This window comes from Pseudonaja textilis, chromosome 4 (genome assembly GCF_049901715.1).
Source record: "Pseudonaja textilis isolate UNSWEBS1 chromosome 4, rPseTex1.2, whole genome shotgun sequence".
NCBI classification, from domain to species: Eukaryota; Metazoa; Chordata; class Lepidosauria; order Squamata; family Elapidae; genus Pseudonaja; species Pseudonaja textilis.
Window position 1 is genome coordinate 92,407,262 of NC_141993.1, and position 25,533 is coordinate 92,432,794.

Below are 25,533 nucleotides of genomic sequence, written 5' to 3' on the forward strand. Positions count from 1 at the left end.
GAGGAACCAGATGTCCAGGTGGGGATATTCATAAAGGTTGGGAAGAAAAGAAACTTCAATCAGGAAAACTATCCCAAAACACACAATCTTCCTTTCGGGGGGGCCTCCCGGCCTCCCACCCCTGGGGTTGCACGGAGGGGCTGCTGGAATCCGGGAAATGAAAGTTGCTTTTGGCACATTCTCTTCTGACCGTTGGTTATTTGTCTAGGTAGCCCCTCCGATGCTTCTCGAGCTATTTCGGAAGGGGGTAGCTGGTCCCACGGGACGGTTCCCAGCTGCACCCTCTTCTCCGCCCTTGCAAGAGCCGTGTGAGGGCGCATTCCTGACGGAGCGGCAGCTGTCTCTTCTCCTTGGCTGGCTGGCTGTTTGTGGAACCGGGTGAGAGGGTGCAGCTATTGCAAAACGGAATGTGCAAAGACCGCGCCCTCCTCATGTTCCTCCAAAACAGGATTCCGGGAACAACAATGCACAGTCCAGTGGGTGCCAAGAAGAGGCAGAACAGTCTTGGGAAGACACCAGGTTAACAGATGGAACAGATCGTCAGAGTTGGAAGGGACCTTGGAGGGCATCTAGTCCAACCCCCCCACCCAAGCGGGAGACCCCACACCATTTCTGACTGAGGGCAGTCCAGTCTCTTCCTGAAAGCCTCCAGGGATGAAGCTCCCACAACTTCTGAGGGCAACTTCTGTTCCATGGGTGGATTGTTCTCACTGTCAAAAAGTTTCTCCTTATTTCCAGGTTGAATCTTCCCTTGTTCAGTTTCCATCCATTGTTCCTTGTCTGGCCTTCGGGTGCTTTGGAGAATAGCTTGACCCCCTTCCTCCTCCTCTCTGGGGCAGCCCCTCCAATATTGGAAGATGCTCTCCAGTCTCCCCTGGTCCTTCTCTTCCCTCAGACTAGCCAGGCCCAGTTCCTTCAACTGTTCTTCATATGTTTTAGTCTCTCCTGTCCCCTCATCATCCTGGTTGCTCTTCTCTGCACACATTCTCTGGGGCAGCCCCCTCAAATATTGGAAGATGCTCTCCTGTCTCCCCTGGTCCTTCTCTTACCTAGACTGGCCAGGCCCAGTTCCTGCAACCGTCCGTCGTATGTTTTAGTCTCCAGTCTCCTAATCGTCCTGGTTGCTCTTCTCTGCACTCTTTCCAGAGTCTCAACATCTTTTTAATAGTTTGGTGACCAAAACTGGATGCAGGACTCTTCTGTACCATCCCAGAGGGAGAGAAGAGCAGCCAAATTGGTTAGGGGGAGATCAGCCCCCCGGCTGGGCATCATCACCCAAGATCCAACTCCCAGTTAGAGTCATCCAGGAGTCCTCAGAGCCTCGGGACATCGGCCCCCAACTCTTGAGATGTTCTATCTGAATTGGGAGGATGTGCTACGCTGCTGAAATAATAAACTCTCCTTCCTTCACTATTTTGTAGGTGGTCCTGGTAGAAGGGCATCTTAGCTCAGGGTTGAACGGAGAGGTCCTTGGTGCCCTCTGAGCTTGGTGGTTTTCTTGCAGACGTTTCATGAGCCAACTAGGGAACATCATCAGTGTTAGAAGGGAGGAGGATGAGCGGGGGAGGGGGGCAACGATTATGGGGTCCCTGGTGCTCTCTGACCTTGGTGGTTTTCCTGCAGATGTTTCATGACCCAACTAGTTAACACCATCAATGCTAGAAGTGAGTGGGATTTGCATGGGGGAGGAGGAGGAGGAGGAGGAGGAGGAGGAGGAGGAGGAGGAGGAGGAGGAGGAGAGAGGAGGAGGAGGAGGAGGAGGAGGAGGAGGAGGAGGAGGAGAGGAGAAGAGAGGAGGAGAAGAGGAGAGGAGAAGAGGAGGAGGAGGAGAAGAGGAGGAGAAGGAGAAGGAGGAAGAAAAGAAGAGGAGGAGGGAGGAGGAGAAGAAGAAGAAGAAGAAGAAGAAGAAGAAGAAGAGAAGAAGAAGAAGAAGAGAAGAAGAGGAGGAGGAGAAGAGGAGGAGAGAGGAGGAGGAGGAGGAGAGGAGCAGCAGGAGCAGAGGAGGAGCAGCAGGAGAGGAGCAGGAGGAAGAGGAGGAGAAGAAGAGGAGGAGGAGGAGGAGGAAGAAGAGGAGGAGAAAGAGGAGGAGCAGGAGGAGCAGGAGGAGTAGGAGGAGGAGAAGAAGGAGGAGGAGGAAGAAGAGGAGGAGAAAGGAGGAGAAGAAGAGGAGCAGGAAGGCAGGAGAAGCAGGAGAAGCAGGAGCAGGAGGAGGAGCAGGAGGAGGAGCAGGAGGACGAGGGGAGGAGGAGGAGGGAGAAGAAGAAGGAGGAGGAGGAGGAGGAGAAGGAGGAGAAGAGGAAGAGGAAGAGGAAGAGGAAGAAAAAGAAGAAGAAGAAGAAGAAGAAGAAGAAGAAGAAGAAGAAGAAGAAGAAGAAGAAGAAGAAGAAGAAGAAGAAGAAGAAGAACAACAACAACAACAACAACAACAACAACAAGATGATGATGATTTCAACAATGGAGTCCTTGGTGCTCTCTGACCTTGGGTGTTTTCCTTGCAGATGTTTCATGACTTACCCCACCTACGTTTAGCGCACAGTGTGAATATTTCTGCTAAGAATTTGCCTGATCAGGCTATAAACAGGTTAGGTGGACCTTGTCAGGGGCTGTGAGAATAACCTTGGGGGACCGGAGGAGGAATCACAGACTTGAGAACAGCCTCGATCAAAGACATCTGAGTTCAAAACAGGAAGGGAATTGGAGAAAGGAACCCTCCCTAATCCTGAACGGACCGGCAGGGGAGGGAGGAAACTCTGTCGCGCTTGCAAGATTCTCTGACTATAATCAGGGTAATATTTGTATATTCGTGGTTTTGGTTCAAGGGTTTTCCTTCAAAAAGGTTAGCAGCGGGTTCTCTGCCTGGTTGCTGGGTGGGCGTGCCGATGGTGGGCGTGGCCTAGTCAGCCTCCTGCACCAAGGCGGGGGGGGTCATTTTCTCCCTCCCCGGACTCCGGAGGCTTTCCTCGAGATTCTGGGAGGGTGAAAACGGCCTCCGGAGGGTCTCTGAAAGCCAGAAACGGGCCCATTTCCGGCCTTCCAGAACTTGCAGGAGGCCCGTTTTTCACCTTGGGCCTCTGGGCACACCCTGCACTCACCTGCATTCAAAATGGGCCAGGTGGGGACTCCTGGGAAGGGGTGGGGTGGGCGGGGCAGAGCCAGCCAAGAGTGGGATTTGTGGGTTCTCTGAACTGCGCAGAATCTTAGCTAGGGGGCACCCCCAACCCCCCCTGCGAACCCCCAGAAGCCCCACCCCTGTTTTGGTTGCCTGATCCGAACCTGATCCCGTCCTAACTCAGCCCATTTACCTGTTCTGGCTTCGTTAAACATAATGAAACGCAAACTTGTTTTAAAATGAAAACTAGGATATAAAGCACCGTGTCAGGATTCCAGCAATCGCCCTAATTAAATCATGATTCTCGAGCCAAACTTCAAAAAACTGCAAAGGATTCATTAGAGGTGACACGCTTGCCCTGCCTTGTATGAAGCCAACTGTGGCATACGTCATTTACAGCCCCCTTTGACCCTCCCACCTGGGTTTGTCATATATCAGATTCTCCAACTGGGCACCTTCACGGGCTGGGTGTCATCCATCTCGTTCTCCAATTAAATATATTTGCAGGCAAAAGCACCGGTAGTTTAGTTACAATCTTTTAAAGAGAAGAGTTGGAATGGACTTCCGCTTTCAAACTGCTGCGCTGCACTTCCAGATTTCCTTCCTCTCCCGTTTTATTTTTTTTAAAATGGCAACTCCTAAAACAGGCCTTGACAGTTGTGGCTTCTCCAGGCTCACGTGATCAAAACTCGGGTGCTTGGCCACGGACTCATAGTTATAACAGTCGGTTCCCTTTTGGTGACCTTCTGATGAACAAAGTCAACGGGGAAGCTGGATTCACTTAACGACCGTGGCTACTCACTTAACAACTGGGGTGAAAAAGCTCATAAAACGGGGCCATGTCTCATTTAGCGCAACACAAATGTTGCCCTCCATTGCGGTCGCAGTTCGAAGACGACCCACTCTACAGGTGGTCCTGAACTTATGACCACTCAAACTTAGGGAGTCTTCAAACTTACGACCGGAGATTTACGACCCGGATCCAAACTTCTGACGGTTGGCTCCTCCCCCTGGTGATCACATGACCGAGCGCTCAGGATATTTCCTTCCTTTCTCCTCTTGCCTGTTTTTATGTCACCTACTAAAACAGGCCTAAGAATGTTTTATGGGTTGACACACAGATTACAGCCGGGCAAACAGGTGCGCCCAACAGCCGGTTGTCAGAGCGAACTGGTTCGTTCACAGCTGATCCTCAGAACTACCAGTTCGCCCAAACCAGGCTGAACCAGTAGAATCCCACCCCTGAACTGGGGTGTCCCTGGAATGGCGAGGTCTCATAAAATCCTCAAGATGATCAAGAGGAAGACTTTAATGTATCTCCTGTCCAGTTCCCAACAACTCCGAGTGCGACCATGCCTTTGAAAGTCCACCTTCCATGGAACCCTCACAGCCTGGGCTTCTTTGACCTTCCCCGCCGATGCCTTTCTGCAGGATGATGGGCTTTGCAATCCAACCCCTAAAAGGGGGCGCCCGTGTTTGTGACGCTCCCTTGCTCTTCTTTCATAACAGGAGAGACCTTTGAGGGGCTTCCCACGAGCAAACGGGAGGAAGGAGAGGCCCAGAACCACAACGGCATGGCGGCCTCCATCTCCAAGAGGGTTTGAAGGACCCCAGAAGAGAGGTGGACTTCTGGGGTGATGCAGAAGGAATGGAGCAGAGGTTCTAGGGGACGGTTTGGAACCAACCGAGGTCTGGCTGGGGAGCCTTGGCAAGAGCTACAATTCCAGCGATAGGAACTGCGGGAGAAGAAGGGACGAGGTTTTTGCTTCCCAGGAGCAAGCCAAGACATGTCTAACTTCACACAGCGTGCATGAAAGCACGAGACTCTTGCAGGAAGCAAAGGAAGAGAAACGTTGGCGGAGCGATTTGGAGCTGGCGCACTGACGGACATCTAGTTGCAATTCACACCTGGCACAAGTCTCCACTCGGTGCTATTCCTCTGCTTGTGGGTGCGCTCGCAAACCCTTGACCCAAGCAGACCACACCACGAAGAAGCCCAGAATATGTCTAGCCACCTCCAAAAGACCCCCTAGAGCAGGGGTACCCAACCACCGGGGCGCAGACCGGTACTGGTCCGTGGAACATTTCCTACCGGGCCGCCAGTTTGCTAGGCGCCGCCATCTTGTTTGACGAGAAAGTGCTTCCGGGTGAGCTTTTCCGGTTGGAAAGCGGCGTTTGGGTCCTGAAGGAATCCTCGCGCCTTAGTTTCATCGAAGAGGGGGGGCTTAAAACAAAACTAAGGCGCGAGGATTCCTTCTGCACCCAAGGCAAGGCGAGCCGAGCGACCGTCCCAAAGCCGTCCTGAAGCCCATCGACAAAGGCACAAAGGAGGAGTTGAAGGTGGCGGGGAGAAGCGGGGGACAGCTGGCTGGCCGGTCACTCGTCTCGCCTTGCCTTGTCATGCGTGCTGATGCCGGTACCGGGCCGCGGATCATTTTGTGATGCCGGTACTGGGCCGTGGCACAAAAAAGGTTGGGGAGACTTGTGGAGTTCCAACTCCGAGAATTTCCCCAGCCACCCAGGCCTATTTCTTTTCTCCTAGAGCGGAGGGATTGCAGCAGAAAGGATTAAAGAGAGTAAGCAGGCCACCATGGGGCAAAACACATCGAAAGGAATGCATTAGTGTCAGGGAATTCTGGGAGTTGAAAGTCCACAAATCTTCATGTTGCAGGGTTTATGACCCACACCCTTTTCCCAACAAATCAAACACAATCTCAAGAGAACAGAAACCTTGTAATGCTTTGCAAAATAATTAGCTGTGATAAGCACAAACCTCGCCAAACTGTGCGAGACTTGCCAAAAGGTAACAGACAGGAAATAATTCGCAATGCAAGAATCTTCAAATACAAACTCAGGATACTGGAATGTCCACGAGGCTGAGTTTCAAAACGTCTTTGCCTTCTGCAAAGTATGTTCGTTTCACAGCTGGCTTTTATCCTCTTGAAGGAGGGGCTATTACCTTGCAGCCTTACTCCCGAGTCGCCTGTGCTGTTGTAACTGTTCTTTCCTCCGAGCAATCCTTGGTACACACACACACACTTGGCACAGGCTCCTCGGGGATCTCCTCATCGCTGCTGCCAGCCCCCCCCCAATCTCTGAAGGCAGCAGTCCACTCCTTGATGGTCCTGGCCCCTCATCTGAGTCCTCGCTCTCCTCAGCCGTCCGCGCCTGCTGCCGGCTAACCACAACACTGTACTAGAGGAAGACCAAACCCATCAAGCAGCAATGCCAACTTCAAATGTGGTCCTCCAGGACTCTTCAGTTGATGGGTAGGTTCAAACCCATCCCACGTCCTGCTGGGGTTCTGATTAAACTCATTTTCTGAGTTTCCAGATTCAGATTAATATAAAGCCAGACGGAGGAGTAACATCAATGGGCCTACTAGTTCTTTACTTATCCTGGTGAAGGAAGAGAGGCAGCCTTTTACAACACAGAGCAAATCCAATCTGGGCACCTTTAAGACTTGTGGACTTCCAACTCCCTGAATTCCCCAGTCAGCTCCTTCTCTTAAAAAGGGGTGGAGACTGGATGGAGAAAGGGGTGGGGCCATGGGATGGATAAAGGAGCTCTTGGGAAAAGGGGCAGGACCATAGATTAGAAAAAAGCTCCTCCTCTTATAAAAGGGCGGAGACTAGGAAGGACAACGGGGTGTCCGATCTTGGCAACTTTGAAGACTTGGGGAACTTCAATTCCCAGAATTCCTCAGCCTGGAAAGGAAATAAAGACTGGGCGGAGCTATTGGATGGATCAAGGAGGAGCTCCCTGGAAAAGGGGCGGAGACTGGGCAGGACCATGAAATGTAAAGTAGCTCTGTAAAAAAAGGGGGCGGGGACTGGGCGGGGCCATGCGATGGATATAGGAACTCTTGTTCCTGAAAAAAGGGGCGGAGACTGGGTGGGGGCCTAGGATGGAGAAAGGAACGATTGGAAAAAGGGGTGGAGACTGGGAGGGGCTAGAAGATGGATCAAGGAACTGCTAGTGAAAAAGGGGGCGGAGACTGGGCGGGGCAATGGAGTGCATAGGAGCTCCTGATTGGTCTCTGAGAGGGAGCCAGAGCTGCCCATTCTGCCCCAGGGACTCCCGGTGTAGATGGAAGGCGATCCAGTCTACCCACTCACCCGCCTTTTCTGACCTGGTTGCCAAAATATTCCGCGTATTCCTTCCCTCCTACCTGGGCAGATTGTTTGGGCACGTTTTGTGCCCAAACCAGAAGCTCACCTGGATGGATTCATACAGGTTGGCCAAGGAGAAATCCTCTCCTCCGGTCGGATAAATGGGTTGGGGAAAACCTTCGATCCGATGATTGTTCGGGAGTAAGGAAACCCGGAAATCGGATTATTTGGGGGACCAGGTTCAAAGGGTTGTCCGGCATCTGCTGAGCCAGAGGTTCCTGGTGTTTTAGGGTATAAAAATTCCTCCTATGGGGAGAATCGGGATGGTTGAGAACACTGGGGGCATTTTTAACAGACCTCAAAATTAATTCTGTGTGATTTTTTTTTTAAAATGAGCCAAACATTAAACTTAAATAACTTCCACCTTGTAAAGTCCAGCAATGGATTCTTCGACAATTACAGCAAGTTGGTGGCGTGTAAGTTTCATAAATAAAATAAAATAAAATAATAAAATAAAATAAATAAAATTGATATTAATATGCATATTTTGTTAAATTATCATTCTTGATTATTTGGTATTTCAGTATGATATTTTTGTGTCAATCTCTGTATTCTTAATATCACTCCTTTTACTAGAAATAATATATTAACAATCATATTTACAGTGCTTAATATATCGGACCTCGGTGGCGCAGTGGTTCGGGTGCAGTATTGCAATCTACTCCTACTGCAATTTGGCAGTTCGAATCCCACCAGGCTCAAGGTGGACTCAGCCTTCCATCCTTCCTCCCTTCTTTCCTTCCATCCTTCTCTCCTTCCTTCCCTACTTCCTTCCCTCCCTCCCATCCATCCATCCCAGCTCAAGGTGGACTAAGAGCCTTCCATCCTTCCGAGGTGGGTAAAATGAGGACCCAGATTATTGGGGGACAAGAGGCTGACTCTGTAAACCGCTTTGACAGGGCTGTAAAGCACTATAAAATCTAAGTGCTATTGCTATTGACAGATCGATTTAACAGAAGATTACAATACAATATAAATTTGTGGATTGTTATTAGAATTATGTCAGTTAGTTATTGAATTTATTCCCTGCCTGCCTCACGGCAAACAACTCCGAGCAGCTTCCTGCATTCAAGCATTAAAAACCTAACAGGTTGATATCTTTAAAAGGGTAAAAAAATAAAATAATTTAAAAAATGCCTTTGGAATAACGTTCAGCAGGTGGGAGAAAGAGGGAGAGGCGGTGGGCGTTCTCCACTCCACCAGACACCTCCAGAGTGTCCTTGTCCCACCGCCGGGGAAAGGGTTCAAATCCAGACTGGTTCCCAATCTCAGGAGCTGTCAGGGTGTGCCTGCACCACGAGGGAGGGGCCGCCATGCAGGACAGGTTCTTCCTGAGACTAAATTTGGGGTGACACCCAACCCAAAGAGGCTCCCGCTGATATGAATCAGCCTGGCAACACCACCCCTTGCTCAAGAGTCCCAGAAAAACTTGGCTGGACTTTCTGCAAAAGTGTGGTTGGTTCTCTGAGTCTCTCACCAGCCGTGCCTCTGGTCATGCGCAGAGTGCATTCGCTGCATCGCCCACTCAGGAAGTTTTGGGGTGCAGAATTCAGAGGTCCGGGTTTCCCTAACCAGGAACAGGAGAAGGAGGTCCGGCATCCTCAACTGTTTTAAAGCTCAGTGTTGGAGCAAGGAAGGGAGGGAAGAGGGAGCCTCTGAACATGCGCAGAGCGCCTTTCCAAGACTTGGGGCTTCCGAACTTCCAGGCAAGGTGCTAACAGCAGGGTCTAACTTACAGTTTCTCAATCGCGACAGCTTTCAGAGGGGTGGATGCCATCTTCCCAGAATTCCCCGGCTGGCCCAGGGAATTCTGGGAGATCGAGTCCACCCCTCTGAAAGTTGCCGGCATTGAGACACACAATTGTTTTGGCTCTCTCCTTGTTTTAACAGTGAAGCATCAAGGCGGGTGTGACCAAATTGTGAGTAGGCGATGTTTTGACTTGAAGCTAATCCAAGGGCCACCGGGACCTCCTACCCGTGGTTTGTATGGCAGGCGGGGTGGTGGTGGACTACATGATCTCCCAGGACCCTTCCCGAGCTGATGATAAGCGTAAGAACCACCCTTTCCCTTTGCTGAATCCACTGCTTTCCTGGCCACTGCGACTCAAGATGGGACTTGTGGGCATCTGCGCACACACAAACCCAGTCGAGTCCCGCAAGGAAGCCACGGAATCGAATTCAGCTGCAAACAGAAATCCGATCTTTTGCTGGTTCAGTCACAACCTCCTTGCTAAATATCTGTGCTCCCTGGCAAAGCAAATCCCTTTCTAAGTCAATCTACTCAGTGCCTCCTTAGATTATTTATGAATAAAATGTTCTCCAAGGCCATATTTATCCTTTGTCCCTCCGGAAAAAATAATAATAATACAGGGAAAAAAATAATAATACATTGGAATAAGGAACTTAAATAGCACCTCTCATGTCTGCTTTTGAGCACCTGCCTTGTAATTTGCTCTGTAGGTTGGTGATTTATTTATCCTTTTTTAACCCACTCAGAAAGGTAGGTGTTCTGGAAGATTTTACAAAGCTATTTGGAGAAGGCACCAAAAATGGCACACGGCTTATTTCCAAATATCAGAAGGAGAGGAAGAAAAAAAAAAGAATGCAAGCAATATAAAACCTACAAACCTGCTTTAAAGCAAGAGAGTGAAAAAAAAAATCTCAGAACTGAACTGATCTCAGCGTTAACTTTCAATGTCTACGAGGCAAAATATGCTGGATTTGTAAGTTCTCCCTCCTCAGGGAGGCCGTGTTTTGGTTAATCCCATGTTTCCCAAACTTGGCAGGGTTAGAGAGGTGTGAACTACAACTCCCAGGAATCTCCGGGTAGACAAGAGACCATGGATTCAAATCCTGCCTTAGACATGAAAGCCAGCTGGGTGACTTTGGGCCAATCACCAGGAGGCTGTGAGTTCTAGTTCTGCCTTAGGCATGAAAGGTGGCTGGATGACTTTGGGCCAATCATTGGTGACAGTGAGTTCTCGTCCCAATTCAGGCATGAAAGCCAATTGGGTGTCTTTGGGCCAATCACCAGGAGGCTGTGAGTTCTAGTTCCGCCTTAGGCATGAAAGGTGGCTGGGTGTCTTTGGGCCAATCATTGGTGACAGTGAGTTCTAGTCCCAATTCAGGCTTGAAAGCCAATTGGGTGACTTTGGGCCAATCACCAGGAGGCTGTGAGTTCTAGTTCCGCCTTAGGCATGAAAGGTGGCTGGATGACTTTGGGCCAATCATTGGTGACAGTGAGTTCTAGTCCCAATTCAGGCATGAAAGCCAATTGGGTGACTTTGGGCCAATCACCAGGAGGCTGTGAGTTCTAGTCCTGCCTTAGGCATGAAAGCCAATTGGGTGACTTTGGGCCAATCACCAGGAGGCTGTGAGTTCTAGTTCTGCCTTAGGCATGAAAGCCAATTGGGTGACTTTGGGCCAATCACCAGGAGGCTGTGAGTTCTAGTTCCGCCTTAGGCATGAAAGCTGATTGGATGATTTGGGACCAGCCCCTCTCTTTCTTATCCCAGCCCTCCTCACAGGGTTGTTGGTATGGGGAAAATAGGAGGAAGAAGGTGTGTTAATGTGTTGCCTCCAAGAGTCATTTTCAAAAAAAAAAACAATAATAAAGACAATACACAAATAAAACAATAGTTTTAAGGTGTGACCTTCGATTCCCAGAATTCCCTACCCACCACTCGACGCATCTCAGAATTGCCAAGATGGGGCTCATTTGAACTCCAAGAGCGAAAAACTATTCTTCTCTGTTCCTTTTTGGGGAGCAACTTATCAGCTGCCCCCACCATAAGCCAAGATCACAATTGTGCTTTCCTCCTCACCCTCTTAGAATAGAACAGAATAGAATAGAATAGAATAGAATAGAACAGAATAGATATTGGAGAATAGAATAGAATAGAATAGAATAGAATAGAATAGAATAGAATAGATATTGGAGAATAGAATAGAATAGAATATCTTTATTGTCACTGCATTCCACGAATACAATGAAATTTGAAAGCTACTCCAGCACAGCGCCCCAAACACCACATCACAATCACACCACAGAGTATTTAAAAATTAAAATAATTAAAATAACACGTAGGACCGAATCACAAATGCGCTGTTTGATCCAACACCAACCAGGCAGCATCAAACTCTCACCTAGTCCCTTGTGGGCGGGGGAAAAAAGGTCGAATTTCCTTGTTCAGTTTGGGTTTTTTTTGTTTGAGTCTCCAAATCGAGCGTCCGAATTTCAAATTCCAGTTCACGACCTCCCTTTCCGAGTAAAGTTTATCCAAGCCTTTCTCCCTGCTCACCCTATCCGGCCGCCTTCTTTTTTTAAAAAAAAAGTTATTGATTTATATTGATTGGTTCCGCGTCTGTAGCTAACCCTGCCTGCTGCCACCTTCGTGGATTTGAAGTAAGGTCCGCTTAACGCAAAAGAGGCTGTCAGGCAGAAGTTCAAACTCTTGGGAATCACTTCATAACCCAAAAGGTGCTTTTTTCCGCCGCCCCCTGAAAAAGCAATTGGAGTTTCTTGGATTATTCCTTGAAAATGTTTCTCTTCTCATACGAGAAGTTTCTTTAGTTCTGTACCCAGACGGTCTGAAGAACTAAAGAAACTTCTTGGATGCGAAGAGAAATGTTTTCAAAACAAGAAAAGAAAAAAACTAAGAAACTCCATTTGGCTTTTTGGGGAAAAAAAACAGCTTTGGGCCAACTATGTCCTGGATGATTGAGACTTTCCTTAGAGATTCATAGAAACTCATAAGCACACAGTGTCTTTCTTTATAACCATGTCTTGTTTCCCACGTCTTGCATGTATAACAGATATAACAAGATATAACAAGAAAGCACCTCTCTGATGTGTGTTTTGGGATCCCTGCCCACTGAATGCAAAATAATATCTCGCACAGCAAAACAAAAAGCTCCTTCTACGTTCACACAATGTGCAGAACCGTGCATCAGGCTTCCCAAACCATACGTCCAGAGTTTCTATCATCTGCAGCGGCCGAACAAACAAATAAGTGCAAATTCACTCATACAAAGATGTTTTGGTTCTCACGACGTTCCCCGTTCGCGCAGTCCATCCAACTTCACAAACCTCACTTCCAGCAGGGATATAATTTAGTGAACGTTGGGATTTGCTTTTAAGAATAGTTTGAAATTGAACTAAAAATTTAACGACAGTGTAATAATGATACACCATGATATCTAACGCTGACTGGAATACAAGGTGGCTGTAAACTTAAAGGCATACAAATATTATTATGTGCGCAATATATATGTACCTGGATGACACTCTGTATAATTGAAAGATAGTTTTTATTCGTTGTTATTTGTTGTAAAAATTAAAAACGAAATAAAAAGATGTCCCGAGAGACACTTACCTTGCAACTTGAGAAGGGAGTCATACACCTTGCATTGCATCTGCCCTGTGCTCTGCATGACGCAGGACATCCAGAGGCCTTCATAGATGGCTTGGGCAGTCACAATATTGTCCCCCGCATAGGAGGAGATCTTCCACTGGGGCATGGCCGTGCTGACCACGATGCCAATCCAGCCGATGAAAGCCAGGACAAAGCCCAACATCTGGAGGCCGCCATTAGCCATCCTGCTTCAACAATGCAACGATGCACAGCTGGACTGAGAGAGAGAGAGAGAGAGATGGATGGTGCTGGAGGAGGAGCGTGGAGCAAACCCGGCTCGGTTCTTCAAAGCGGAGAGACTGTGCTGGCAAAGGAGGCTCTTCTTCTTCTTCTTCTTCTTCTTCTCCTTCTCCTCCTCCTCCTTCTTCTTCTTCTGGCGTCCTCTGGGTCTTTGGTAATCCAGAAGTTTCTCCAGAGCTCACGGCCGGGTTCAGAACTGGGAGTGAAGCTCCCAACATCTGCCCTGCCTTTTAAACCAAGCGCCTTTCCAGCGCCCCCTGGTGGTTTCACTTGGCCATTTCACGGAAAGTCCCCCTCCCTCTGCCAGCACATCTGGGTCACATCCTCTCCCCCCCCCTTGTTATTATTAATACCAAGGAGAGCATTTTTAAGCATTATTTTTCCAAGTATTTGGAGGGGGGGGGTTTGGCTTCCTAGCTTTGCACGAAGGCAACTTGTCGCAGAAATGTACGCTGAACTGGTCGAATTTACAGCAATTGACTCGTCGTTTTAAGGTTGATGCCTCCCTTCGGGAATGCAGCCTGTTCCCTACCTGGCCACAGGTGACTCACCTGCACAGGTAGAGTAGAACCTTCGGGTGAGAGAGGACGTATCGCAATGTTGAAATGGGCTGAGGAGACGCCTCCTGCATCATGTTCCAGTTCAGGGAAAATCCATTATTTATTATTTATGTCAGTCCCTACAATTCTAGACAGTTATATAACAGATAATCAGAGTTGGAAGGGACCTTGGAGGTCATCTAGACCAACCCCCCCACCCGCCCATGCAGGAGACCCTACACCATTTCTGACAAAGGGCAGTCCAGTCTCTTCTTGAAAGTCTCAAGGGATGATGAAGCTCCATCAACTTCCGAGGGCAGCTTGTCACAGGAATCACCGCAGTTGTTGGCCCCGTTTGACGACCTTTCTTGCCCATCGTCGTTAAGTGAATCATTGCTGCTGTCAAGCTAGTAACCCAGTCGTTAAGCGAATCTGGCTTCCTCATTGGACTTTGCTGGTCAGAAGGTCGCCAAAGGGGAATCGCGTGACCTCCGGGATGCTGTGACTGTCGTAAGTACGAGTCAGCTGCCGAGCGTCTGGTTTTTCACCACGTCGTGACCGTGCGGATTACATGACCAGGTGCTGTGAGGAAAGTGTGGAAAGGTGTGAGAAACAGTCATGCGTCACTTTCTTTCAGTGCCATTCTAACTTCGAAGGGCCACGAAATGAGGGACCTTGGAGGTCTTCTAGTCTAGCCCCCTGCTCAAGCAGGTGACCCTATATACCATTTCAGACTGTCCAGGCTCTTCTTAAAAAACCTCCAGCAAACCAGCTGTCATAAGTCAAGGGAGGAGAAGGAGGAGAGGAGAAGAAATGGAGGAGGAGGAGAAATGGAAGAGGAGAAGAAGGAGGAGGAGGAGAAATGGAGAAAGGGGAAAAATGGAAGAGGAGAAGGAGAAGGAGAAGGAGGAAAAATGGAGGAGAAGAAATGGAAGAGGAGGAGAAGGAGGGAGAAATGGAGAAAGAGAAGAAATGGAGGAGGAGGAGAAGGAGGAGGAGGAGAAGGAAGAGGAGAAGAGAAAGGAGAAGAGAAGAAATGGAGGAGGAGCAGAAGAAGGAGAAGAAGGAAGAGGAGAAAGGGGGAGGGAGAAGAAATAGAGGAGGAGAGGAGGAGGAGAAGGAGGAGGAGGAGGGAGGAGAAATGGAGAAGGAGAAGAAATGGAGGAGGAGGAGAAATGGAGGCAGAGCAGAAGAAGGAGGAGAAGAGAGGAAGAGGAGAAAGGGGGAGGAGAAGAAATGGAGGAGGGGGAGGAGAGGAGGAGGAGGAGAAGAAATGGAGGAGGAGGAGAAATGGAGGAGGAGGAGGAGGAGGAGGAGAAGAAATGGAGGAGGAGGAGGAGGAAGAGGAGGAGGAGGAGGAGGGGAAGAAATGGAGGAGAAGAAATGGAAGAGGAGGAGGAGGAAGAGGAGAGAGGAGGAGGAAGAGAAGAAGGAGGAGGAGGAAAACTGTTTTTATTCATGTTTTATCCCACCCATCCCCCCTACAGGTGACTCTGGGTGTCTTACAAGTTATCAAACAAGTAAAAACTAATTAAAAGGTGATTAAAAGATGGCACAGATTAAGGCATTATTAAAAATTGCTTATTCCCCGGATTTGGTCCATGCACAGATCAAAGGCCTTGGGGGGGCGGGGGAGGGGAGGAGGAGAGGCTGTGGGGAGGGGGCGGTCCCTTCAGCTGGGAGGGTGCGTGTGTTTGTGTGTGTGTCTGTGTGGACCATGGGCTGTGTTTATTTATTTTTGTTTTACCCGCTGAGTTGTCGAGCCTGTCCCGCTCCCAAGGACCGACAGTGCTGCGCAACTCAAGAGCATTTTCCCACAAATGAAAAACCAACATCCTAAACCCATGAGCCACGCCCTGCCGGGAGGAAGATGGAAGCCCAAATCCAGGGGGCTCTCGACTCAAACGGGTCAAAGAGACGGATGAAAACTGGCCACGAGTCCTCGCACTTACGACCGAGGACACAGCATCCTCCCCATGGTGACGTGGTCCAAATTTGGATGCTTGGCAACCGGCATGTCATTTATCATGGTTGCAGCATCCCGGGGATCACGTGATCGCCAGCTGGGGGTGGGAGGTAGCTGGATCCACTTAGAGACCATGTGACTCACTTAACAACCAGGGTGATTCGCTTAACAACCGGGACAGGGAAAATAAAGGTTAGAACACCCATTAAGCTTTCAAGAAGAGACTGGACTGCCATCTGTCAAAAACGGTGTAGTGTCTGCTTGGGCGGGGGGGGTCAGACTAGATGGTCTACAAGGTCCCTTCCAACTCTGTCAATATGTATCTGTCAAGTGACTCTCTTTCCCTGCTTAGCGACTAAAGTTCTGGTTCTAATGGTCGTCGTAAGGGAGGGATTGTCTCTACATGAATTAAACGGTTGACTCTTTGCCACCCCTGCCAATATCTGGCCACTTCTCCTGGTCGCAGGGCACCCTTTTCTTATTGTTAATTTCCCTTTTCCTCCTAACATAACCAGAAATGCGTTTTTTGTTGTTGCTTTTCGCTTGTCTTTTGAGGCTGTTTTTCTGCAGGAATTTGGTACTTGCCAGTAGCTGGTAAGTTGCTGTTTAGAAAATTCTCCGTGGAAGTTTTCAAGAAAAAATTGTGCAACCATTTCTCCCTGATTTTATAAGGACTCCTGCCTTGGGCAGGGGGGTTGGACTAGATGACCTCCAAGGTCCCTTCCGGTCTGATTCTGCAATTCTACGATTCTTCCTTTCCTTGGGCACGTCCTTTTCAGCGCCTAGCTCCTTCAAAACAAACAAACAAGCCTTTTGTATCTACCATGGCTTGCTAAATGAATTCCATGTTTTATTTTCCTCTTGGGAAGAACGCATGATTAACCTTCCGGGATCCCAGCAGACAATCAGCTAAATAGGAGCCAGCCATGTGTAGCAGCAGCCCCAAAAGCCAATGTCATCCTAGATGGCATTAACAGGGGGATCGAATCTAAGTCACATGAAGTGTTAGTACCACTTTAGAAGGCCTTGGTAAGGCCACACTTGGAATACGGCATCCAGTTTTAATCAACATGATATGAAAAAAAGATGTTGAGACTCTGGAAAAAGTGCAGAGAAGAGCAACCAGGAGGATGAGGGGACTGGAGGCTCAAACATACGATGGACGGTTGCAGGAACTGGGCCTGGCTAGTCTAGGGAAGAGAAGGACCAGGGGAGACAGGAGAGCATCTTCCAATATTTGAGGGCTGCCCCAGAGAGGAGGAGGAAGGGGGTCAAGCTATTCTCCAAAGCACCCCAAAGGCCACACAAGGAATAATGGATGGAAACTGAACAAGGAGAGAGATTCAACCTGGAAATAAGGAGGAATTTTCTGACAGGGAGAGCAATTAACCCATGGAACGGAAGTTGTGGGAGCTTCATCACTGGAGGCTTTCAAGAAGAGACTGGACTCCCCTCAGTCAGAAATGGGGTAGGGTCTCCAATTCTGTTCTATTATATTTTATTCTTTTGGGGGGCAGACTTTCCAATTGTCCTGAGGATTGCTCCACATGGGATCCTTTTCGGTAGTCCTCCCTCTCTCTCTCTCTCTCTTTCTCTCTGCTTGTTGTCCTTGGCTCTCTTAAAATCCTGTGTTTGGCTTGGAACAAGGATGTTTTCTCGAGCGAAACTTGGCTCAAATATGCCATCGCTCATTTTGCAATTCTAGATGGGTTCAACGGGTTCAAAGAGACATTTGACTCAAACCCAAGGTTTGAGTTTTTTTTTTTTCATGCTTTCTTTCCCTGGGTTTATCAAGGAGAAGCCAAGATCAGAGGCCCAAGGATGCTTTTAGCACAGTGGTCGCCAACCGGTGGGCCTGGGGACCGCTGGTGGTCCACGAGAAAATGTCGGTGGCCTGCAGAGAAATGTCCCCCGCAAAGCAAATAATCCAGGCTGTGCAGGAACACAAGGCTTGCGTTGCCCACATGGCCTGTGGGAACACAAGGCTTGCATCGCTTGCATTGCGAACAACACGAGGGAGTGAGGGGAGGGGGGAAGGGTCGAGGGGGAGGAACTTGCCCCACTCGCCCCCCGCGCCTGGTCTGGCCACCGGGCTGCTTCTTTCCGCTTCTTTCTTCTTCTGCTTTTGGCTGCACGCAAGGAAAGCAGCCAAAGTCTTTCTTTCTCTCCCCCAAACTCCTCCAGAAATGAGTCTTTGGGACACTGCAAGGCCTCCTGCTCCGAGAGGCTGCAAAGACTCATTTCTGGCGGAGTTTGGGGGAGAGAAAGAAAGACTTCTGCGGCTTCTGCTGCTTTCGTTGCATGAAGCCAAAAGTCTCTCTCTCTCCCCTGAGAACGGAGCTGGAGGCGGTATCCTGCGATCCCAAATAAAGAACGATCGAGCGGTAGGAAAACGGGGTGGGGGATTTTCCTGCAGACTTTTGGGGGGATTGTCCCTGAGTCTCTGGTCCGTGGGGTTTAAAATGATGAGTTTGGAGGTCCCCGAGGTCCAAAAGGTTGCCGACCCCTGGATAAGCGGGGAGACGACCTGCATCTCTCAGGATCTTATTTTTTTTCTCCAGTCCAACAATACTGTTATGTCCTGAGGACTCAAGGAGTTCTCACTCAGGTCCACTCACTTGTGTGGGCGTTATTTCCCCCCATTCCCATTGGTCAGTTCTCCCCAGCAGCCAGCTATAAAAGCAGGCTGCCGGGGTCCAACTGGCTGCTGATTGCTGCGAGCCAGTTCTAGGCTTGGCAAGCACGGTCAGCCCTTTATTTGTAAATAAAGTACTGTTGCACTCATGCTCTGGTTCAGCCTCTCATTGCTCAAACTTAACACTGGCGACGAGGATGGGATGGCGAGCAGAAGCACCTTGCAACCGCTGAGTCACTAGCCACCGATCTACAGCCCAGAGAGAGTGATCGGCTGGCAACAAGGGAAACGCTGATCCGCAACCAGAGAGAGCGGTCAGCTAGCGAAACGAGCGATCAAAAAGAGCAAACGCAGATCCGCAGCCAGAGAAAGCGGTCTGAGTCAAATAGTTAGAAGCGCCTGTAGCCGCTTGTTAGCCTCGCTTACGGGAAAGTGAAGCGCTGCAAGCCGCAGCCGTTTGCATTTGGCGCGAAATTCAAACGGGTGTCATTTGAATTTCGGCCAGTAGGAATCACAGCACAGCGCTGTAGAGAGTCACTAACGCCCACTTTTTTGGCGCGAATCAAGACACCTCCAACGGCTAGCAGCCAACGGTGGTAACCCAGAGAGAGAGAAAGAGAGGGTAGCAAAAACCTCTCCAGAGCTGATATCACTTGTAACTCACGAGCGCTCGTAGTCCCAGAGAGATTTCTCCGCAGGTAGCCCAGCCGCTCCAGCACCATGAGTTCCAATCCAGTATTCCCGGCGTTTAAACCAGACGAAGAGAAGTGGGAATCGTATAAGAACCGCTTTCAATCATTACATCGATGCGGTCGGCCTGTCGGATGCGGGAGAGCATCGGAAAAACTTATTTCCTAATCTACTGCGGAGCCACCGCTTACGATACCGCTGCAGCACTCGTGGCGCCGAGAGAATTAAAAACGCCCGTGGTCCGAGTTGCTTGAGATCCTCACAAACCACTACGCTCCCAGACCTTCACAAATCGCCAGGAGGTTCACGTCCGAATGAGGAAGCAATCAAGTAAGGAGACCATCAACCAATATATGGCCGCCTCAGAACAGCAGCCCTGCACTGCGGGTTTGGAACATACCTGGAGGACATGCTCCTCGATCAATTGGTTTGTGGGGTCAAGGATCTCAACCTACAGAGGCGACTGCTAGCTAAAAAGACCTCAACCTCGCGCAAGCGGTAGAGGAGGCCCTAGCAGCCGAGCTAGCTACGAACTCAGCCACCGAAATTCAGGGCCCAAGCGCCAAGCTAGCAGCGTTCCCAGTCCATTCCGAAGAGGTGGAAGCGGAGGAAGGCCACAGCGATGAGAACGATGTCCATCGCCTCACCAATGACAGACGGTCGCAGGTAGGGGCCAAACAAGAATACACCGTCCACCCAAGCACATCACCCTGTGCCTAGCCTGTGGGGGATCACATCAAAGGGCCACCTGCAAGTTTAAAGGAGCCGCTTGCAACAACTGCCATAAGAGGGGCACATTGCGAGAGTCTGCCAAGCCCCCAAAGCGCTGCACAAAGACCCCCGTCCTCGCACTCGGGACCACAGAGGCAAGTATTAAACTGTCGCACGCACCGCCTTGCCAGGCGTACTTGCCACTCTGTTAGTAAAATTTCTCTCTCCGTTTCCCTAGAAGGTAAACCGTGCCACATGGAGGTTGACACAGGGTCAGCGCTCTCAATAATCTCGTGGAACACCCTCAAGAGACTCCACCCCAGCATATCTACTACCCGGCTTCAGAGATGCCAGTTCGGTCTGAAGGACTACCAGGGAAGGCCATTCCCGTGATCGGCAGAGGCAAGTTCTTTGTCAGTTTTAGAGCTTTTAAAGGCCACCTACCTCTAGTGGTAGTTAACGGCAACCTACCCACCTTATTGGGGCTCGATTGGTTTCCCCACCTCGCCTAGGGTTAACAGGAGTCCATGCTGTCTCAACCTCAGACACTGACTCCTTATTCGCTGACTACGCAGATGTGTTCAGCGAGGAGCTGGGGTGTTATAATGGGACCCCATCTCGCTCACCGTTGACCCCCAGGCAGCCCCAATCAGATTAAAACCACGTAGAGTTCCATTTGCTATTCGACCAAAACTAGACGCTGAATTAGATAAACTACTAAAACAAGGGGTCATTGAGCCAACAGATTTCGCCAAGTGGGAGACGCCCATTGTCACACCCCTAAAAAAGATGGTAGCCTGAGAATTTGCTCGGACTACAAGACAACAATCAATAAATATTTACAAGTTAGCGCCTATCCCGTGCCTGTCATTCAGCATTTATTGCATACATTCGAACCGGGCAGTATTTTTGCTAAATTGGACATGTCTCAAGCATATCAACAGTTCCCTGTTGATAACCAAACAGCGGAACTTCAGACCATTGTCACTCACAGGGGTGCCTTCCGATGCAAGCGTCTCCAATTTGGCGTAAGTGTTGCCCCGGGCATTTTTCAATCCCTTATGGAGCGGATTTTACAGGGCCTCCCTGGTGTAGTACCCTACTTCACGACATTTTGGTCTCGGCCAGGGACAGACCCCAACTCTTCCAGAGAGTGCGAGCAGTGTTAGAGAGGTTCAGACAGCATGGCCTCAAGTTAAAAAAAGAAAATGCGCCATTGCCACTAGACAGGTGGACTTTCTGGGTTATAAAATTGACGCCTCTGGCATTCACCCCTGGAGTCCAAGGTCAGGGCGATCCACGAAGCCCCACACACCGACCTCCAAAACGGAGCTACAAGCTTTCTTGGGACTCCTAAACTTTTATGCCTCCTTTTTGCCCCATAAAGCCTCAGTAGCCGAACCCCTACACAGATTACTAGACAAAAAGTCACCGTGGCACTGGGGGCACAAAGAAGACCAGGCGTTTAACGCCATCAAATCACTACTTACGCCAGAGGCAGTGCTCATCCACCCGACCCCAACCTTCCTTTAGTACTGGCAGCAGACGCATCCCCTTTGGAATTGGGGCGGTCCTTAGTCACCGACTCGCCAATGGCGCCGAGGCCCCCATCGCCTTTTTCTCCAGGACGCTCTCGGCCACGGAGCGAAATTACAGCCAAATAGACAAGGAAGCCCTAGCAGCTGTTGCAGCCGTGAAAAGTTTCACGAATTCCTTTTTGGCCACTTCTTGAACTGGTCACCACCATAAACCCCTCCTGGGCCTACTGGCCGGCGACAAACAGACACCTCAAGTCCTCTCCCCTCGGATGACACGGTGGACGCTTTTTCTAGCGGCCTACTCATACAAACTTATCCACCGCCCGGCAAAACTCTATCCCACGCTGACGCACTCAGTCGCTGCCCTTACCCGCTCCGGCTGAAGACCCAGCTCCTGTCAATGCCATTTTTGAAATCACCCAGTTGGACCTGCCCATCACCGCCCTTGACATCGCCGCCAAAACCAAGGCAGACCAAACGCCGCCCAGGTGCTCGACTGGGTGAGGAGGTGGCCGGGAGGCAATGTTGATAACAAATTCGCACCCTTTAAGACTCGCATGCAGGAGCTGTCCAGTTTGCAGGGTTGTCTACTGTGGGGCACTCGAGTGATCATTCCGACCTCGCCATGCACCCGAGTCCTGGAGGCGTTGCACGAGGGACACCCGGCATTGTGAGAATGAAGGCGCTGGCACGCAGCTACGTATGGTGGCCGGGTCTAGACGAGGACATTGTCAATTGGGTAAGTTCCTGCAGCATTTGCCAGGAATCCCGTCCTGCTCCCCCATCGCCACCCCTACCAGATGGGAGAGCGCCAGCGCCCTTGGTCTAGAATCCATATCGATCTGGCCGGCCCTGCATGGAAAGATGTTCCTAGTGGTCGTGGACGCTTATTCCAAGTGGATAGACGTGGCGCAGCTATCCACGACAACCACACTAGCAATCACCAATGTGTTAACGCGCCTGTTCGTTACCCATGGACTACCCGACTCCTTGGTCTCCGATAATGGCCCACAGTTCGCATCAGTAGAATTCAGCCGTTTTGCAGCCAACCTAGGCATTCGCCACATTTTAACAGCCCCATTCCACCCTGCGAGTAATGGGTTGGCTGAAAGGGCCGTCAGGACCACCAAAGAGGCCCTCGCTAGGTTTGGCAGAGATGACTGGCACCACAAACTCTCACGGTTCCTGATGAGCCAGCACTCAACCCCTGTGCAGTCACCAATAAGTCCCCAGCGGAACTTCTGATGGGCCGACGCCTGAGGACTGTATTGGATAGACTGCACCCACAATACTGCCCTGACTCTCCCCTCGCTTCCACTTCGGGGTTAGACATTTTATGTTACAGGAGCCGATATTCGCCAGGAATTTCGCTGGGGACCCACTTTGATTCCGGGCGGTCATCGCCGCCACCGGGCCGAGATCATATAGAGTCAGGCTGGAGGACGGTCGCGCCTGGAGGAGACACATAGACCAACTCAGAAGGCGCCTCAGCAACCTCGCAAACAAGGATCCAGAGTCTCCAGTCGAAGGGGAACCGTCCCATCCGCCACCCAGCCACATCGCACCCAGTGACCAGTCTGCGCCAGCGGTCGCCCGGTCAGCCCAAACCCGGACAACAGCGCCCAGAGAGTTGATCAACCGGATCCAACCCACGAGAGTTTGACTCCAGAAACCAACCCGTGGTTTCCGAGGATGCCCAGTCCAGAGAGAGTGTTGGTGACACTATGCCAGCTCAACCGTCACAGACTGATGCCGAACAGTCAGACAATGTTCCCGAGTTGCGCCGCTCCGGGCGCCAACACAAACCCCCATCTACCTCAAGGACTATGCGTGTTCGCATCTGGGGGAAGGGGTGTTATGTCCTGAGGACTCAAGGAGTTCTCACCAGGTCCACTCACTTGTGTGGGCGTTATTTCCCCATTCCCATTGGTCAGTTCTCCCCAGCAGCCAGCTATAAAAGCAGGCTGCGGGGTCCAACTGGCTGCTGATTGCTGCGAGCCAGTTCCAGGCTTGGCAAGCACGGTCAGCCCTTTATTTGTAAATAAAGTACTGTTGCACTCATGCTCTGGTTCAGCCTCTCATTGCTCAAACTTAACAGAGACGGTATCCTGCGATCCCAAATAAAGAACGATCGATCGGTAGGAAAACGGGGTGGGGATTTTCCTGCAGACTTTTGGGGGATTGTCCCTGAGTCTCTGGTCCGTGGGGTTTAAAATGATGAGTTTGGAGGTCCCCGAGGCCCAAAAGGTTGGCGACCCTGGATAAGCGGGAGACGACCTGCATCTCTCAGGATCTAATTTTTTTTTCCAGTCCAACAATACTTTCTAAAAAAACAACAACACACGACTGTTTGTTGATCCTGCTCTATTCTGGGAGGCTTCTGGGGCTGTTTGCTTCCCTCTGTATAATCTAAATAATCCTGAAGCAGATAAATTTCAGACAGGGCTTGCCTTCACCTTTGGCAAACAGACCACAGCCGTTCAAAAACAAAGATGCTCAGAACACCAGATGTTTTCAATTCAGGCCCTTCCTGGACGTTGCCTCATCCTGATGACTCGGGAGTTTTTTTGTTTTTTTAAAAAAATACCTGCTTAACTTGGAACAATTTGCTTTGCAAGTTGGCTACCGGGCGATAACGGTTATTAACTCAACCCCGGGGAGCTCAACCGCAACGGAGATTCGAAAGAGGGGAAAACAAACCCCCGCCGAGGAGAAATGATCAACAGACGAGAGTCAATCCTCGCTCCGAAAATAGCTGCCTTATTGTCTTGGCTGCCGGTTTCTGCTGAGGTTGCACATTTGTTCCTGCGTCTCCCCAGTTTTTGCAATCGTGAACGGATGCTTCTTGCTTCCCAAATGGTGTTTCACAACCTTGGGAAATTTAAGAAGGGTGGACTTCGACTCCCAGAATTCCCCAGCCAGAATGTTTTAAGATTTTTCGACAGCCGCCAAAAAAGCCAACGCAATCCTAAATTGCATTAACAGACAGAGGGATACAATCCAGATCAAGGGAGGTCCTAATACCCCTCTGTAAAGCCTTAGTAAGGCCACACCTAGAGTCCTGGATCCAGTTTTGGTCACCACAGCATTAAAAAAGATGTTGAGACTCTGGAAAGAGTGCAGAGAAGAGCAACCAGGAGGATGAGGGGACTAAAACATACGATGGACGGTTGCAGGAACTGGGCCTGGTTGGTCTAGGGAAGAGAAGGACCAGGGGAGACAGGAGAGCAGCCTTCCAATATTTGAGGGGCTGCCCCAGAGAGGAGGGGAGAGAGATCCTACGCTTAGGCAAGAAAAACCCAAAAGGACCCATATAGACTGGGTAAAACCAGGCTCAATAGCAGGAACTGGGAGAGGGATCTTGGAGTCTTAGTGGACAACCAGCTACATAGGAGCCAGCCGTGTGCAGCAGCAGCCCAAAAAAGCCAACGCAATCCTAAATTGCATCGAGGGATACAATCGAGATCAAGTGAGGCACTAATACCACTCTGTAAAGCCTTAGTAAGGCCACACCTAGAGTCCTGCATTCAGTTTTGGTCCCCACACTGTAAAAAAGAGATGATGAGACTCTAGAACAGAGGTCTTCAAACTTGACAGCTTTAAGACTTGTGGACTTCTAATTCCCAGAATTCCTCCTCCTCCAGTCATGTTAGCTCAGGAATTCTGAGAGTGGAAGTCCGCATGTCTTAAACTTGCCAACTTTGAAGACCCTTACTCTCGAAAGAGTGCAGAGAAGAGCAACCAAGATGATGAGGGGACTGGAGGCTAAAACCTACGATGGACGGTTGCAGGAATTGGGCCTGGCTAGTCTAGGGAAGAGAAGGACCAGGGGAGACAGGAGAGCATCTTCCAATATTTGAGGGGCTGACCCAGAGAGGAGGAGGAAGGGGGTCAAGCTATTTTCCAAATATGAGAAACAAAAATATAGGCTATTGATCTATCAGATTCAACAAGGCCGTTGGATGATAGCACGCCCCAGAATAAAGAGACAGGAACCAACATTTTAGATAGGATGATTTCAAAATGTACCAGAACTGTTTGCAATCCTGCTGAGCCGTGGCTAATTGTGAAACATGATTTTGCAAAATATGTAACTTTATAAATCTATTTGGACACAGAAGGACGAAACCACGAGAAATAAGGAACTGAAAGGTACCGGTGGTCAGCGCTTTGAGATGTACACGGGTATATGGGGAGCCTGCCAGTAAGAAAGAACAAGGAAGTAAGTTGTGAAATGAATGCAGAAAAGTATTAAAATAATGTCTTGGGATGAGTTCAGGTCCACCGGCCGTAGCTACTCCTTGCTGGACTTAACTATTGTCTCTGGACCTCATTGCAATGGGTTATTGGTGTCAGTAATATTACTGATGGCTACTCATGTTTCAAATTGCTCAGGAAACAAACCTCTGAATCTTTAAGTAAGAATTATTGTTTGCGGTCTGTCTGTGTTCCTCTTTATTGGGATTTTTTTTACGACACAAGGCACCAGAAGGCCAGACAAGGAATAATGGATGGAACT

At 49.8% G+C, this 25,533-nt stretch overlaps 1 protein-coding gene across 1 annotated transcript in view; it reads right to left on the reverse strand.

The window, feature by feature from the left end:
* CLDN1 (claudin 1) overlaps positions 1-13,153 on the reverse strand; it is a 35,129-nt gene extending 21,976 nt beyond the window's left edge. Inside the window, exon 1 of the mRNA XM_087933730.1 lies at positions 12,657-13,153. Within this exon, the coding sequence (XP_087789856.1) occupies positions 12,657-12,879 (223 nt within the window). The 5' untranslated portion in view covers positions 12,880-13,153. The remainder of the gene's footprint in view (positions 1-12,656) is intronic.
* Between the last annotated feature and the right edge of the window lie 12,380 nt (positions 13,154-25,533).